Source organism: Rhyacophila brunnea, unplaced genomic scaffold (assembly GCF_057557595.1).
Source record: "Rhyacophila brunnea isolate RB1 unplaced genomic scaffold, BYU_Rbru_1.0 scaffold_9, whole genome shotgun sequence".
In the NCBI taxonomy this organism is placed as follows: domain Eukaryota; kingdom Metazoa; phylum Arthropoda; class Insecta; order Trichoptera; family Rhyacophilidae; genus Rhyacophila; species Rhyacophila brunnea.
In genome coordinates this window covers 41,884,080-41,899,695 of record NW_028233361.1, presented here as the reverse complement: position 1 = coordinate 41,899,695, position 15,616 = coordinate 41,884,080, and the positions used below count along the sequence as shown (strand labels likewise).

The window sequence follows — 15,616 nt, the reverse complement described above, 5'->3', positions numbered from 1 at the left end:
ATACAGCATTCCCCAGGTCATTATGTATCCTAGGAAAAATACAGTAAAATTTGAAATCAACGTAATCGAAAATTAAATTTAAAAAAATCTAATTATAAAATGTATGGCAAAAGAATAGTAAAACTTTGTTAAAAAAAAATATTTTTGTTGCAATTTTATAACATTGTTTCCGTATTTTTTCAATTTACAGCGAATTTCAAATGAACCGTGCGTATTAACGGGGTTTTACTGTATATGAGATAGAGGAAAACGCTGCATTTTGTGGATTAAGAACCTCTGTGATTGGTTTGAGTGACTCTTCGGATAACGATAAAGTGAAAATCAGGGTGGCAGGGAGATGACACTTTACAATGCGAACTCGTTATCGGAATGGGAATAGCTGGGACTCACGGCCGTATTCGGTTAAAACCTAATGTCGTCTGTTTGACGCTTCCATTCTAATGGTGCTGGTTTTCAGTAGCGAATGCTCAGAACAACCATATACTAAGCTTCGACAACAGATGCTTGCAGTAGATCTCATCACATTGAAAGTGAGGAAGCAATATTAGAACTTATTCACGAGTCTCAACCTGGCCTGCCCTTTACTTCAAGCCAAACGGATTTCAACGCTAAAGGGTATACACAATGGATCTACGGGATGATAGCTAAAGACTGGCGAGCGACAAAGATTTCTGGAAGCACCGTGTGGTGTCCATGTGCTCTAATAATAAAATTAAGGAACAGAAATGGACCTAGCAAGAAAAATTAAATTAAATTGCTTATAATTAGAACTATATGCCTCTAAAGACAAACGAAATTGATTTTAATTATATATAAATATTCACATTATTTGATAATGATGAATACATAATATTATTACAATATAGCTTAAATATTATGTCTTTCAAGAATGACGTAATCAAATTTACACTAAAAGTTAGACAGGAATATAATATGATATATATTTTGATACAATCGCACCGTAGAATCACAGATAATGCGACTGCAGTCTGTTTTATGATCTCTAACATTTACGGCTAGCCGGAGAACGATTATGTCGTCTCCGATTCGAAACAGCTTTCATTAGAGGCTACAGTTAACATTTTTTGTGCTTTCTCGTACTTACCGGAGAGTTAAACATATAAATAATGACTCAATAATGTCATACGAAATATATAATATGTAATCATAGTCTGGCAAATATTCCACTCGCCTATAATAAATTTGACAGTTCATACTTGTCATAGTTTCAGAGTGTTAACAATAATAATTTACCATTTGTTATTTACTAATGTACCTAATTATAAATTTAATTAGGTCGATAAGTTTCCAATAAAATACAGTTGAAAATAATTGTCAATAAATAATTTCTACAGCCAATATTATAAAATAATCAGCTGTTTACACATAAAACACACATTATTACAAAATAAATGATTTAAATTACAATTTCTATTATTTTTAAATCTTTCACAGGGTCCAACAAGTAGAGTCAAAGTACGTAATCTAATTTTTTTGTTATTTTTATGCAACAGATTTTGTTTTACAAATTTTCTCAGTTGACAACACTGTGAAAATGAAAATATTTTATAGCCATGAAAGTAGTCTTCTGTTGCAACAATTTATTATGTAATATAATTTAATGCATTGATTTTTTTATTTAAATACAACAAAGTTTACATGTTTCAATGGGTAAATGGTTTTATGGCCCTTTACTTAATAATATGTCATAGTAAACTAATTATTGGGCATGATTTCAGAGACAATAATTGCCTTTGTTATTTATGGTATTCTTAAGTCAGATGTCAACAACAAGATAAAGGGGTAATTTTGTAACTATTGAAAAGTGAAATTTTAAGCAGCCATCTTTGACATAAAATATCATTTTTCATAGAAAGTTTTACATAATATAGAAATATTTACAAATATAAATCAAATGCGTAATGTCATTTTCATCAAAATATCTTATAATAATATTATCTCTTCCACATAAGTACCAAAAAAAAGATAACAAATAATCTACGAGAGATTGTTGATTTCACATTTTGTTTCAACTTTTCTTTACAAATAATAGGATAAATTTTGGCAATCATAAGATCAAATGTAATTTTCGTTGGATCTCTACAAAATCACATTAAATACATTTTACATCAACAACCAAAAGCACTTAAATATCTCCATTAGTTATCCAGCAAAACTCATTAAATAACACTATTGTATATATCAGAGAAAATGATAATTTTGATTTTCTTCTTATAATATTACGCATGAAATAAATTAAATAGTGATTTAGTCTAAAATAATTTGGAATATGTACAAATGATGCGTTTTTGTGATAGATATCAAAATTATCACGAAGACAAACGTACTTAGTGAGTTTTACCTTTAAACTGACGTAATAAACTTCAAAAAAAAGTCATTAAAATTCGTCAGGTAACATTATCCTTGTGACAGCTGGTTTCATTCATAATACAGTGAGCATTCTTTCTCATAAACATAGTCAAAATTTCACCAACAGATGTCCTACCATATTATTTTTTAGTCTATGGAAATATAGATCTTTATATTGATTGACTGCATATCAAATTTATCTATGGTAAGGGCACATCTGCTATTTAATTTTTTTAACAATAAAGAATTAATTTTTTTCTAATACAATCTGCCATTTTGCATGGCTTTTAAAAGACTTAGTCTATATCTACTAATCCAAAATTTATTTGACAATTTATTATTATCTTTAGAAAAAAAGACCCAGATGACTTGGGTCTAATTAGTTGGTTTAGATATAGAATAATAAAAATATATCTAACACCAAAAATATTAGTGTTCTATTTAAAAAAAAAAGAATTCATATAGGAAATGATACTTGTTCATTAAGGTTTACTCGATCTAATAAAATGTTTTTTAGAATCGATTTAAAAGAATTTTTTCTTTCACATTTACAATTTTAAATGCAATTCGACAATAGTTTTATGAAAACAGGTAAAAAAGCATTTAGCGAGGTAGTAAAAAGATAGACCTAGTAATCGATTCAGATGCAATCAAAATTGTGTGTATCCTACACTGTCAAAAACACCATACATTAAAATTGTATATTAGTCTCAAAATGATATGGGGTACTGATAAATAGTGTAGGATGCTCTTAGCTATACGAAAACACTTCAGAAACAATGATGCCATCTGCACAATAAAAAATTGTAAAGTTATCAAATTCTGTCGGTATTCTTTTGTTTCTTCCAATTGAACAAAGATAGTAGTATTCAACTGTCTTATAGTATCCAATATTCGTTGGTTTTTTTTCGATGACAATTGAAGTGTTCTGTCTTCGAATAATTCGAAATTCACCTTCCCCGACCGTAAACAATAAACAAAAAAAGAGCGCTCTCCATTTTCAAAGAGAATTCATTGAAAGATAGGTAGGTAATATTGACCGGTGTTATTGTTGGGCTGTTGTGGTCGGGGACTAATCGCACTTTGTGTCGCCCCGTTCCGCGGGTCATACGAACTCCATGCGTTGCTTGGAAGAAATGGACCGCCGCTGCGATTGCCTCTCGATCAGCTTCTTGATTTCGCTTACGATGAACACGCTTGACGTTAGGCAGACTAGGAACAGTAGATCTGAAATGCAATTAAATTCACAGGTCAATAAAATAGCATCCATAATTCAATTTCATCAGGAATTAAGGCTGTTTTTTAGTAGCCTTCCATGCTAACAAATTGCTAATACAATAAATCACAGCACACTTGTGTAAAAATGATAAAAATACTGCAATGAATCAGTATATTCCTTCCTTTCTTTTTTTATTCGTTGAACCAAACCATAATATAAGATAAAAAATATTCTTCCATCTCTAAAATATTTGAAATTATGACGATAAATCATACATCATTTTAGATATTATTTCATAAATACAAAAATATTTTGTATCTATTATGGTTTGGTTTAGGCATGGCTTAATTGAATTTTAAAATCTAACCAACACCATCTACAATTTTTATTTTTAGTACAATGAAATCAAATTGTAAGTATGACTGACAAAGCTTAGTGTGCACTATTTATGTCAAATTGTCAGATCTCCACAGCATACCTCCACCCTTCGCCACTGTAGGCTAGCATCGTCTTGAATTGAGAAATTGTTAAAATATCTAACCTCCGGCAGTAAGAGCTTCGGTCTGAAAGACCATCTGCAGCGGTGGAAAGTAGATGACGAGTAACTGTCCCACGAGGCTGAGGGTGACAGCCACCAGGAACATCTTATTGGCGAAGAGGCCGATGCTGAAGACCGATTTTATCTGCGAGCGGCACGACAATGCGTTGAACATGTCGAATAGGACGAAGCACGTGAATGTCATTGTGGTGTCGCGAGGAGTTATCTTATTGTCAGACATCTGTAATAAAAAAATTATTCAGTTTGGTTACAATACGATTTCAATTCACGCATAATAATGTTGATCTGTTGTCGTTAGACTTGCAATTAAGAAGCTGATGATTAAAAGGATCCAAGTGCATTATGTAACCAAGTCAAGTGGATCAATATCAAAGTAAAATATGCGATTGTAAAATGATCCATTATGGCTATTCCAAGAAAAAATATTGACATTTCATAGTGTATAAGGTGTACCTGCACCGTCAACAAAAACATTCAAATTAGATATGTTGCGATGAAAATATTAACAACATTTTATACACAGAAGTTCATTGAGTGTAATCCAATATTAGGAATAAACTTTTCATACAAAACAGTTACACGTTTGAATCCTTTTTCACTTAAAGCTAAAAAAAAGTTGAATGTGATTCTGAAGGAAAAATATTCAATTTGCTCGTTAGAACATACAATTTTTGGAGACTGCGAAAGAATCTTTATACACTAAGGGCGCGGTAAAATGGAAAAGTTTGGAAACCTTTGTTTTATTGTACAATATATACTAATTTGTCTTGATTTATCTGTCGGTCCATCTGTAACACAGCGCACAAGGCTCTGTGGGAAAGAGGGAGAAAAAAATAATCATATACGAAGCTGTGTGAGAGAAATAGGTAACGTAAACGTAATGAAAGAGCTTAGTTGAAGAGACAAAATAAAACATGTAAATGTGTAGGAAAGAGCGAGACAGGAAGGAAAGTATATTAAATAATATGTAGTGGTAAAGTAAGACAGAACATACACGTAAACGTATGAGAGAGGGGGTGACAGAGGGAACATGTTTAAAAAAAGGTGAGAGAAAACATAATGTATGTAAATGTGTGTAAGCGATGGATAAAGAAAGAATATAATTATTTAAAGTGGTTAGGTAAGATATAGGGAACATAAACATATTGAGAGAGCTCAGTTAGTAAAATATAGTATTATTGAACGCGTCAACAAGAATGTTCACAGGTGGCAGTTTTTTTCCAGTATGATTCATGCGTTTGGTGAAATAATGCACGCAACATAATATTTAAGGATATGAGTTGGTGAAAAAAACATTATTTTTATACCTCTCTGTTGAAAACCCACAAAGTCCCTGCGATGATGATGGCAGCGGAGAGTAGAACATTGAGTACGAGTGATCGGGATATCATGTGCAGTTTCGTATCGCGGGGTTTCTGCTTCACCACTTCGTGGTCAACGGGCTCCACTCCGAGAGATTGCGCTGGGGGACCTGGAATGTTATTAACAGATAGCAGGACATCCAAAGACTTTGCGGTTAAAACAAATCGTTTCGGCAGATTTATCAAGTAAATTTCCAGTGTACTCTTTATCAGCGTTCTGACAATTTCCATGGTATTATTTATTTATTTATTTAAGAAAACAAAACATTGTGAACATAACAAATCTAAATTCAAGACGTACATAACATGAGATCCAAGTGTCTGTTTATAACTCAAAAATTATTAGAATCTCAAAACGTTCCAAAGCGAGATAACATACCGCACTAGCAACAATGCGTCACAACTAGATAAAACAGTAAACTAGCAGCAGTGGAGTGGTGGGGTGAGGTCCCGACGATCATGTCTGAAAGATTATACTAATGCAGTTGGCCGTATCACAGTTTACCATGAGATGTTGTATCAGAAACCGACGGCCGTATGGTATTGATGAATTGAATTAACGTCTAAACAAAATATTTAAAAAAAAAAAATACGTAACAAAACCACCAGAATACATACAAGGGAAAGATAGAAAAAAATAGTAAGGTAAGTAAATTTGAAATAAAATCATTTTGTATGCATAAAATATACAGTATAACCTCGTTTTTACGTGCCCGGAATTCACGTTTTCCCGGCAATTACGTGTAATTTTTTCAGTCCCGATGTATTTCAGTACATTTAATACCCGCATTTACGTTTTTCTTTCCCGCGATTTACGTCGGAAATATTCAAAATATGCGAGTTACGCGCGCTTGATAATGATTGGGTCGTGACATTCGAACGGCGTAAGGTGTTTGGAGATTGTTGACAGTCATTTAACACCAGCAGACTTGTCTGCTGAAGAACTGTCTGATGAAGAAGAGGTTGATGAAGAAGAGGTTGATATTCCAACAAAAGAAGAAGCAATGAGGTTCATCGAGGGTTTAAAAACCTACTTTACAAGCTTTGCTGATATTCAAGATGACACTTTTAAATGTTTATATAGTCTTGAAAGAAAATTACATAACAAAAAAACAAAAATGCAACAAACTAATTATACATGATTTTTTTAATAAAAAATAAAAAAAATTTCAATAAAAATTTAAATTGAATGTTGTTTTTTAATAAAACGTTATTTTTTTAGAAACAAAATTTAAATGTTCTTTTTTTCAATACCCCCTTTTTACATTTTCCCTCCAATTAGGTTTTTTTTTTCAGTCCCTTAAAAAACGTAAAATAGGGGTTATACTGTATATTTATATACAATTCTGAATGGTTCAAAAGTAGGTTAACAAGTAGGTGATAGTAAGTATCAAGTCGTATCCATCAAACAAATGTTCTTATTGAATCTAATAAAATTGGAACATTACTATCTGCAAACAAGTGTCGCATCTAAATGGTTTTGTAACATACATACAACTCACTTCACGGTGAAATGCTCCACGAACAATGTGTAATTTTTCGATCTCAATGCTATATGGCCATCTAATTCTGATAAAACATCTCACGGTAAACTGTGATACAGCGAACTGCATACATACAATTTACATGAAACCGGTAGATCTAACTGATGTATATCTTATTGATTTCAAAAAATTCTAATTGAATAAGTAGTCTATTTCTTCTCTGATCTTTCTGTTGATACGCTTGCGGTTTTTGACAGACACGAGTGAAAAAAAAACATTGTGAAGTTTGCTACAAATAAACATATGAGTTTATTAGGTACACTTTAATATTTCGATGACCCAGTATTAAACGGCAACAAGTCAAAAATTAGACATTTCGCGATATTGGTATCAAAATACTCGTAAAAATGAGCTCTTGTCGGTTTTGTACAGAAACAATTCGAAAAAAATAATTTAGATACCTTGAGAGCCAAAAAACCCATACGAAATTTTACAAACTTTCAAACAAAACCAGTTTTGTACAGATCCATTTCGAAATTGTTTCCATTTAAAACTGGCGATTGACCATATGTTTCAATTTAAAATAGATAAATTCTGACATGTATCCTTTTAAAACTTGTCAAATCTTGTGTATTGTAAAATATTCAAAATATTAAAACATGATTATCTCAAAAATACATTTTTGAGTACCATTTAATAACTGGGTCCATCGATTTAATAATGATAATTAATTTTGAGTCTATATCGCGAGTGGAGGACTACAAGGTTCCAAGTGTTTGCCTTTGGCGAAACAAAAGTAACAGTGAGGCAGCTTAGAATACTAACTACTTCACTATTGGATTTATTTTCTCAAGGATGAAAAACCTTGTAGTATTAGACTCACGATATAATATAAAGGAAGTTTTTTTCAATGTCTTTAGTTGTATGGGCAAGACTTACCATCCATAATGATATTTATCCATAAGATTTGCATAGCATTGAGCGGATTGGGAATCCCCATCAGAGTTGCCAGCGCAATCAGAGAGAGCGCCGCTATCGAGGTGGACAGTTGAAACCTCACAAAGTTACGGATGTTGTAGAAAATTCCTTTGCCCTCTTCAATTGCAGCACTGCAAATATTAAACATTATTATATTTTCATAGGTTTACCAATTTATTAGATATCAAAGGTAATGAACGACATTTTGTTCAAAATACGTTTTTTTGCATTATTTAACTCTTTTACTCCCAGCTGATTTAGCCTAGCATATGCGAAAACTCCCAAGCGTTTTTTGACAACAAATCGTCGATTTAGTTTTTTTTAAATAACTAATTCTACACATGTTTTAAAAATTTGAAACTTTTTTTGTGTGTTCTCAATGGTGTATAAAGCAATAATAAGTAATAATATTGATAGTTTACATCAATAAAACAAAAGAAAAAAATAATGTATCAATATTTATTTAGAAATGAACGGATAAAACTATGTTTGAACAACAAAACAAGTGTGACAACATTTTTTTATTTATAATTGATATATCAAATTTTATAATATAATCTATCCTTATGTAGTAACAGAAAAAAAAATAAACATATTATTATTTCTCTATGAAATAGAATTTTTATAAAGTAATCAAAAAAAATCGTATAGTGTCAAGGTATTCAAGAATATTATTCAATTCACGAAATCGCAAGAGAATTCGATACAGTAACTGATATGGAATGAAGTAATTTCAAAAAATAAGTCTCAAAGCACTAAATCATTTATAATATTATTTATATTCATGTATTTTTTCACCATCGTACCAAAAATACAGTGGCATCCATTGTTAGTTCAAAAATTACAAATTTCATTTTGTAATGTGATATATGAATCATAAAACAACTAAAAGAAATATCAGAATTTAAAATGTGTCATAAAAATAATGTTTTATTATTTTTATGACCCTCTTTGGTCTCAAGTTCGACAGCAGAGCAATTATGACTTGTGAGTTATTAGGGTATGGCATAATTATAAACAATGCCGACACTAAAATAAATGTTAGTCACCACCCAACACACAGTGAATATAATGCTTCGTCTACATGAACGAAATATGACGGGAAAAAATTTGGAATAAATCGTAAATTTGGTTCCAAACTTTCGGCCGATGGATCGGCCCAGATGGAGTTTTCGCATAGGTATGGTGGGCCGAAATATCGGCCCCGTGGGAGTAAAAGGGTTAATACAGTCGAACTCGGTTATTACGATCACGGAAATAGCGAGATCTCGGATGTAATGAGGAAACATTCGTTGACATTTTAGTTTATGATTTTCTACATACATTTATTCACTTTTATAATGAGCTACTTATCGGATAGGTATACCGAGTAAAAATAATGTCAAAAATTTTCTTAAAACTGTTAATGTGTCGATCATTTAAAACATTTTCGACCCTAAGCAATAAAATCCGACCGGGCAGTTGACTCATTCGACGCGGATGACACGGCTGCAGTTGTTATTTAAATGCGGTAATTAAAAATTAATTAAAAGGTACGCAGCGATTGTGTTAACTAGACCGATGCCGCCGGGATCGGACTACATTTATGACACTAGTGAAGTGTCTAAGTACCTAATTGGTGTTTTCGCCGACAACATTGAAAAAATATCCACGCATATGGTTGAAATTTCATGTAAAAAATCCAAGCTGAAGTCAGTGGGTACCTACCAGCGTTCATTACAATAAACAACTTCTTTTGTAGTTATGAATGCCATGCTTGTTTCGGGGAAAAATCCTAATTATTGTGTATTTTTGTTTGAATTACTTTTTGTGTTATGTGATCGCTGATTTAACAAAACCTATTCTCTGATATAACTAGTAATGCTTATAACGAGCAAATTCAGTCGGTCCCATCTCTCTCGTAATAGCCAAGTTCGACTGTATATTGCTAGTATTGGCATCTACCGACGAAAGCTGAAAATTCTTAAAAAAATATTTACATAGCCCCTAAAAACGTCTAAACGATATTTCTTATCTACTAAGTCAACTATTCAACTAATCAGGGACGGCTCTTGTATAGGAGTAAAGGTGCACTGATCTCCCAAATTATTACGTAACTATGTAATAATAAGTACGTATTCAAATACCTACACATTGTATGAATTAATTATTGTAAAATATCTTTATTTTGTCGCCCGTCTGCACGCATAAAATGCGCGTAATTTCTGGCGGCCTGCATGTATGCGTAGGTACGTCCTTCGTAGTATTAATTGTGCAGGAGAGAAATCGAACCGCCTGGCGATGATTTTTTTTCACGCTGCCGATAATGTGGGCTCAGTTGTGATCTTTTTTTATTTCCGAACGTGCAATATTTACCTCACTTGGGACACTGTGCCTCCCAATCTGAGCTTACGAGCGCAGACGACATTTCACGACAATGCTGTGTTTGACTGGCGCGAATAATAACAACTCACAAACGCTTTTGAAGTCCGTACAAGATTCCCGCGTAATATTTCAAATTATTATATTATTATTTCGTACGTTATGAGGTAAATGCTACGTTGTTTGCCATATAATATTGAATCGATCAAAATATCGATTAGAGTGATATTGTGTTCATTAAGTTAGGTGTAGCAATCTCAACATACAAATACCAATTTTATAATTATTTTACCTTTAAAAATTAAATAATTTTATTATGCCTAGAGCAAAATAAACTTGTAAGTAAGTAATTGATAAACTATTAATAACCTTTACATAATATAATATACATACTACAATTTTTTACGTACCTACTTATACTACTCTAAGAGAAGTAGTTATTTAACCCTTTAACAGCCACTGACGAGTGGTTCTCGTCATGGGCATCTACTTTCGTGCGCCCGTGACGAGCGAAACTCGTCGCGCCGTTTTTGCGCCTAATATGAGTCATATATTTATTTTTTCAATTTTAATACGTGTATTGACATCTATGGGCAAGCTCTGCAGGCAGAAACGTTTGAAAAGTCAAATACATCGCGAGAATAAAGGGGATTCCCGAGAGGCCCATTCAGGGTTACCGATTTCTTCCCATGTACTGAGAAATTGTTGACTCATTAGTTCGCCCCGCGATCGCGTAATACTTGGTCGTCGGGATGATAGTCTGATTTGCGTTCTAAATGAAAGATTTTGCATTTTTTCTTATTGAAATTTAATTTGTGTTGAGTTACGAAGTGTTGTGAGTATTTATATTTATATTTTGCGTATGATTTGCGTATACAAGTGTTATATTTACGAGTTTACTTTTAGATTGAATTGAAACATTTTCGATATTTTCAGATTGAAAATTTTATTTGTGTCGAGTGACTAAGTACTGTGACTATTTTTATTTATATTTTGCATTCAATTTGGACAAACAAAAGTGTTATATTTACGAGTTTAGTTTACCAATTTTTCCAATTCAAAATGGATGAATATTGTGAAGATGGTGAAATTGACAATCTTTTAGAAACGATTGAATCTGAAGACGATAGTGATGATTCCGAAGTTGATGAAGTTGACGATACTTTGGAAGTTGAAGAAAATGAACCAACTACATCCGAAGCTACTGAAAGGCCGACATTTGAGTGGAAATCGGATTTATTTGACCCGCGCGCATTTTCATTCGATGATACTGAATCGGGATGCAAAGCAGATAGTTTAGCTTCGGATGCACTTGAAATGGATTATTTCAAGTGTTTTATCCACATTTCCTTTATTGAAATGATAGTGCGAGAGACAAATAAACAATTTAAATTTGCTACAAAAAATATCACAGTTCTGAGTGGGTAGACTGCACAACCGATGATATATACACATTTTTGGGAGTGTGCATGCTCATGTCACGTAATTCTCGCAACAAAATTACTGAACACTAGTCTATCAAAAATATAATATCGAAAATAATACCGATATTGCAAAAAAATGTGTACTTGTAAAATTTATAAATTTTATAATTTTTTTTTTTGAATTTTTTAAAAATTATTTTTGAACTATTTCTTGTAAATTCGCAGTGTTGTGATAACCCTAACCTTGGTGCAAATTTTCCGACATTTTCATGAAATTATGAATGAAAAACCCTTTCGACGAACTTCAAATGATGTCTCATCATATGTAAGTGCTAGATATAAAATTTTCCACTGGTAATTTATTTTTTTATATATTATTTAATTCTTGGGCCCTGGAGTTATACCTAGTATTATCAGCTGGGCTGCTAAAAGGTTAACAAAAGCGTTACATTGTAACAATTTCTACAATATTAGGTATTTCAATAGTGTATGTGGAGTATGAGCGTTATTTTGAACGTAAAAGAGGATAAAATATTTTTTAAGAAGATGAACAAAGCAATTTTCCAATGTCAATTATTGAAGAAAAGAAATATAAATTATTCTATCAAATACAATATTCGTGTTACCGAAGTATTTTTCATTTTGAATACGTCTTTCAAATCAGTCCCATTTGGAGTGCAATTCTGGAGTTGAGGTGTACAAAGTATTAGCAATTTTTTAACAGATAGTAACTATATCCCGTTGAAAAATCACCGATCCATAGTATTTATCAAAATGATACAGCGCGTAGGTATATGCAGAGAATGTGGGATGCAAATAACCGAAAGGGGAGTATAAGATATGCCCGAATTGCGTCAGTATGTGAACTTCAACCGACCATAACCCGCGTACTACCTATCGGAGCTACACAAATGAGGAGTTTACGGCTTTGCACCAATGACATATTGTCTAAAATACTTGCATCAGTTATAATTTATGGAAGTTAGGAGTGTCAAACGTGGAAACTACGTTGGCACATATGAAATGTATTACAATAAAAATCGAAAAGAGTTTGTATGCCTTTTGCATCATACCTATCATTATCCAGAAGCTTGGACTTTATAACTTTGACAATAAATAAATGCTGTCGGTGAATGTGAGCGTCGTTTCGTTTCTCAACCCCCCCCCCCCCCCTAAGATGTATTATATATTTAAGCATAAGCCTACCTCCACTCTGAAGGCTATTGCCGATTTTTTTCAATACCACAAAAAGGAAAATGCTTGTCTTTGCATGAACTCCCTAATTTTATGATCACCGGCCGCCACTGCAACTAATTATAACTCATAAACGCATCATTTTGTTTGCAAACCACCTGTCAGATGCATGCAAGCATTCTTCATACTACATACATACATTATTCACTATAGATGAAAAACATTGATTTGTAATATCAAATATCATACACATAGCGTGCAGGCGAGTTGTTTCCCTCTCCTGGAAAGTTGTTATTTTGTCACTTATGAGGTGTCGTTTCTTAAACCTCGATGTTTGATTTACCTGTCTATCGGTAATGCAGAGAGAGAAAACATAATCATATACGAAACTGTGCGGGAGTGAGAAGGAATATTAAAAGGCGTAAAAGGTGAGAGAAAATATTACGTCGTTTCCATTGCAAAATTGTATATCTGCAAACTTTTCAGGGGAGCATAAAAACAGTTTACAAAATGTATGGCACTCGAATCAATTCAAAAAAGGTTTTTATAATTACAGCGAAAATGCAATTTTTGTAAATTGTGTTGTTTTGCATGTGTGTAAAGGCGATTTTTGCAGTTTTAATTATACAAAAATATCAAAAACACATATTTTGCAATGGAAATGACTATATCGTCGTTGAAACTAGAAAATTGTGTAACTCCGTTTTAATCGAAAATTGACTTTGAATGCCATCTAGTGGCCGTTGATAATATCTATCCGTCTTGCAAATTTTGTAATTCCAGAAAAATTGTATCATTGTTAAATCATGGATGATTTCACTCCAAAACCATACATTTGTATAGGAAACCATAATGTTTTTTGTCTCTCCTGTAAAGTAGTGTTTTTGGAGTTACACAATTTTCTAGTTTCAACGACGATATGTAAGTGTGTGTACTTGAGGGAGAAAGAGTATATTAATATCATTGGCGAAGGGTAGAGGTAGGCTGTGAAGATCCCGACAAAAATAGTGCACACTAAACTTTGTCAGTCATGTGCGTATAGTTATTATTTTTATTTAATAATCATTTATCTCTGCACAACTGGCAGTCTTGGCATAACCTAATATTTTGCTGCCTTTGATAAGAAACTTTCACTTACATGATGGTAGCAAAATCATCATCAACCAGAATCATGTCAGCGGCCTCTTTGCATACGTCAGTTCCGTTCTTTCCCATCGCAATACCAATGTCTGCCTTCTTCAAAGCCACACCATCATTGACTCCGTCACCTATAAGATAGGAAACAATCAATAAGTCAATCAATACATTTGACTAGTGACTTTTCAATACATATCGATTGCGCTTAAGTTAAAAGAGCGTTAGACAAAATTTACAACGTTACAAGAGAGCTATTTTAAAAACAACGGTTTCATTATATTTTTTTCACCAACTACTATTACACCGCCAATTGAGACCTGCTGCACGTAGATCACTTTTGACATGGTGAAGGAATGTTTGAGGCTATGCTATTAGCATGTGGAGTATCGCATTTTCTGGCGGTATCCAGTAGCGAATATTCTTGCTTACGTCAGTTACCGAGGACTGACGTGTCAGCTCACGAAGTCGAGTGTTTGTAACGCGGTTGTACAAGTATACCAAAAGATTCGGTGAAGACATCGGATTCACAAAGTTCAATTGTCAGGATCTTTTCGGCCTGGTAGGAGCACAGGTAGCTTGCACACTTTGAATAAACAAAATTTGGTTTTCACAGAATACAGTGTTGACCTCTATACGACACCATTGGCTAAATGCAGACCCTGCCATATCCATGAAGATTTCATATTTAGTAGCAAGACCGCCAGCGTCGGAAACTGTGACACCTAAGTGCTTGGCCAGAGTGAACGCGCGGGTAGCAGGACAGCAGCGGCGTGTGAAACTCAAACGTATAAGCGTGTGTAAAACGCCCAAAAAAAAGACACTGTATACGAAAATAGCAGTATTTAAACGTAGTCACCAGCTTGACAGGCAGACTGTAAACCCACAGAGGAGTATCAGTGTCAATGTGTGCAGTTTGTAGATGGATTTGGTCTTCACTGCATTCAAATGAAGACTTACACGGTTCAAATTCACGGCGGGCTTGCAGTATTTAAGGTGCCGTTTTGACAAAAGAAGCATCACTAACCTGTCATGGCAACAATTTTTCCTCGTCTTTGCAGAGCTTTTACGATCGCCAATTTGTGCTTTGGTGTTACCCGGTAAAATACACTGACCTGTTGGAGAAAAGACGTTTTGTAGAGTTGCAATATAACATTATCTTCGACGACAACAAAATGTATGTTAGTAACTTAATAAAATAGGTGATAATTTAAATGTTACAGTAAAACCTCGTAAACATGAACAAACATTTTTTAACAAATTTTCTGTCCCGTCGTTTTCGAATTAACAGGGTTTTACTATGGTTATTTAAAAATATAAACTGATTACTAACGTGTTCAATCATATTGTCCAATTGGTCAAAGTCTAAATTGTCGAGCTGGTCTCCAGAGAGTGTTTGCATGTTGATTGTATCCAAGCCGATCATTTGAGCTGTAAAAATAAAGGTATATTTCAATTAATCAATTAGGATTGACCTCATGAATCTAAAACGGCCGCTAATGATCTAAAACTGAAGCTGAAGCTAAAGATGC

At 33.2% G+C, this 15,616-nt stretch overlaps 1 protein-coding gene across 2 annotated transcripts in view; it reads right to left on the bottom strand.

Annotated features, from left to right (window-relative positions):
• Window positions 1–1,514: 1,514 nt before the first annotated feature.
• SPoCk (secretory pathway calcium atpase) overlaps window positions 1,515–15,616 on the bottom strand; it is a 57,579-nt gene continuing 43,477 nt past the window's right edge. For both annotated transcript variants that reach the window (XM_085959797.1, XM_085959798.1), the window contains exons 11-17: window positions 15,418–15,515; window positions 15,112–15,199; window positions 14,089–14,218; window positions 7,933–8,102; window positions 5,456–5,619; window positions 4,131–4,368; window positions 1,515–3,597 (exon numbers count right to left, since the gene is read on the bottom strand). In XM_085959797.1, the coding sequence (XP_085815923.1) occupies window positions 3,476–3,597; window positions 4,131–4,368; window positions 5,456–5,619; window positions 7,933–8,102; window positions 14,089–14,218; window positions 15,112–15,199; window positions 15,418–15,515 (1,010 nt within the window). In that variant the 3' untranslated portion in view covers window positions 1,515–3,475. The remainder of the gene's footprint in view (window positions 3,598–4,130; window positions 4,369–5,455; window positions 5,620–7,932; window positions 8,103–14,088; window positions 14,219–15,111; window positions 15,200–15,417; window positions 15,516–15,616) is intronic.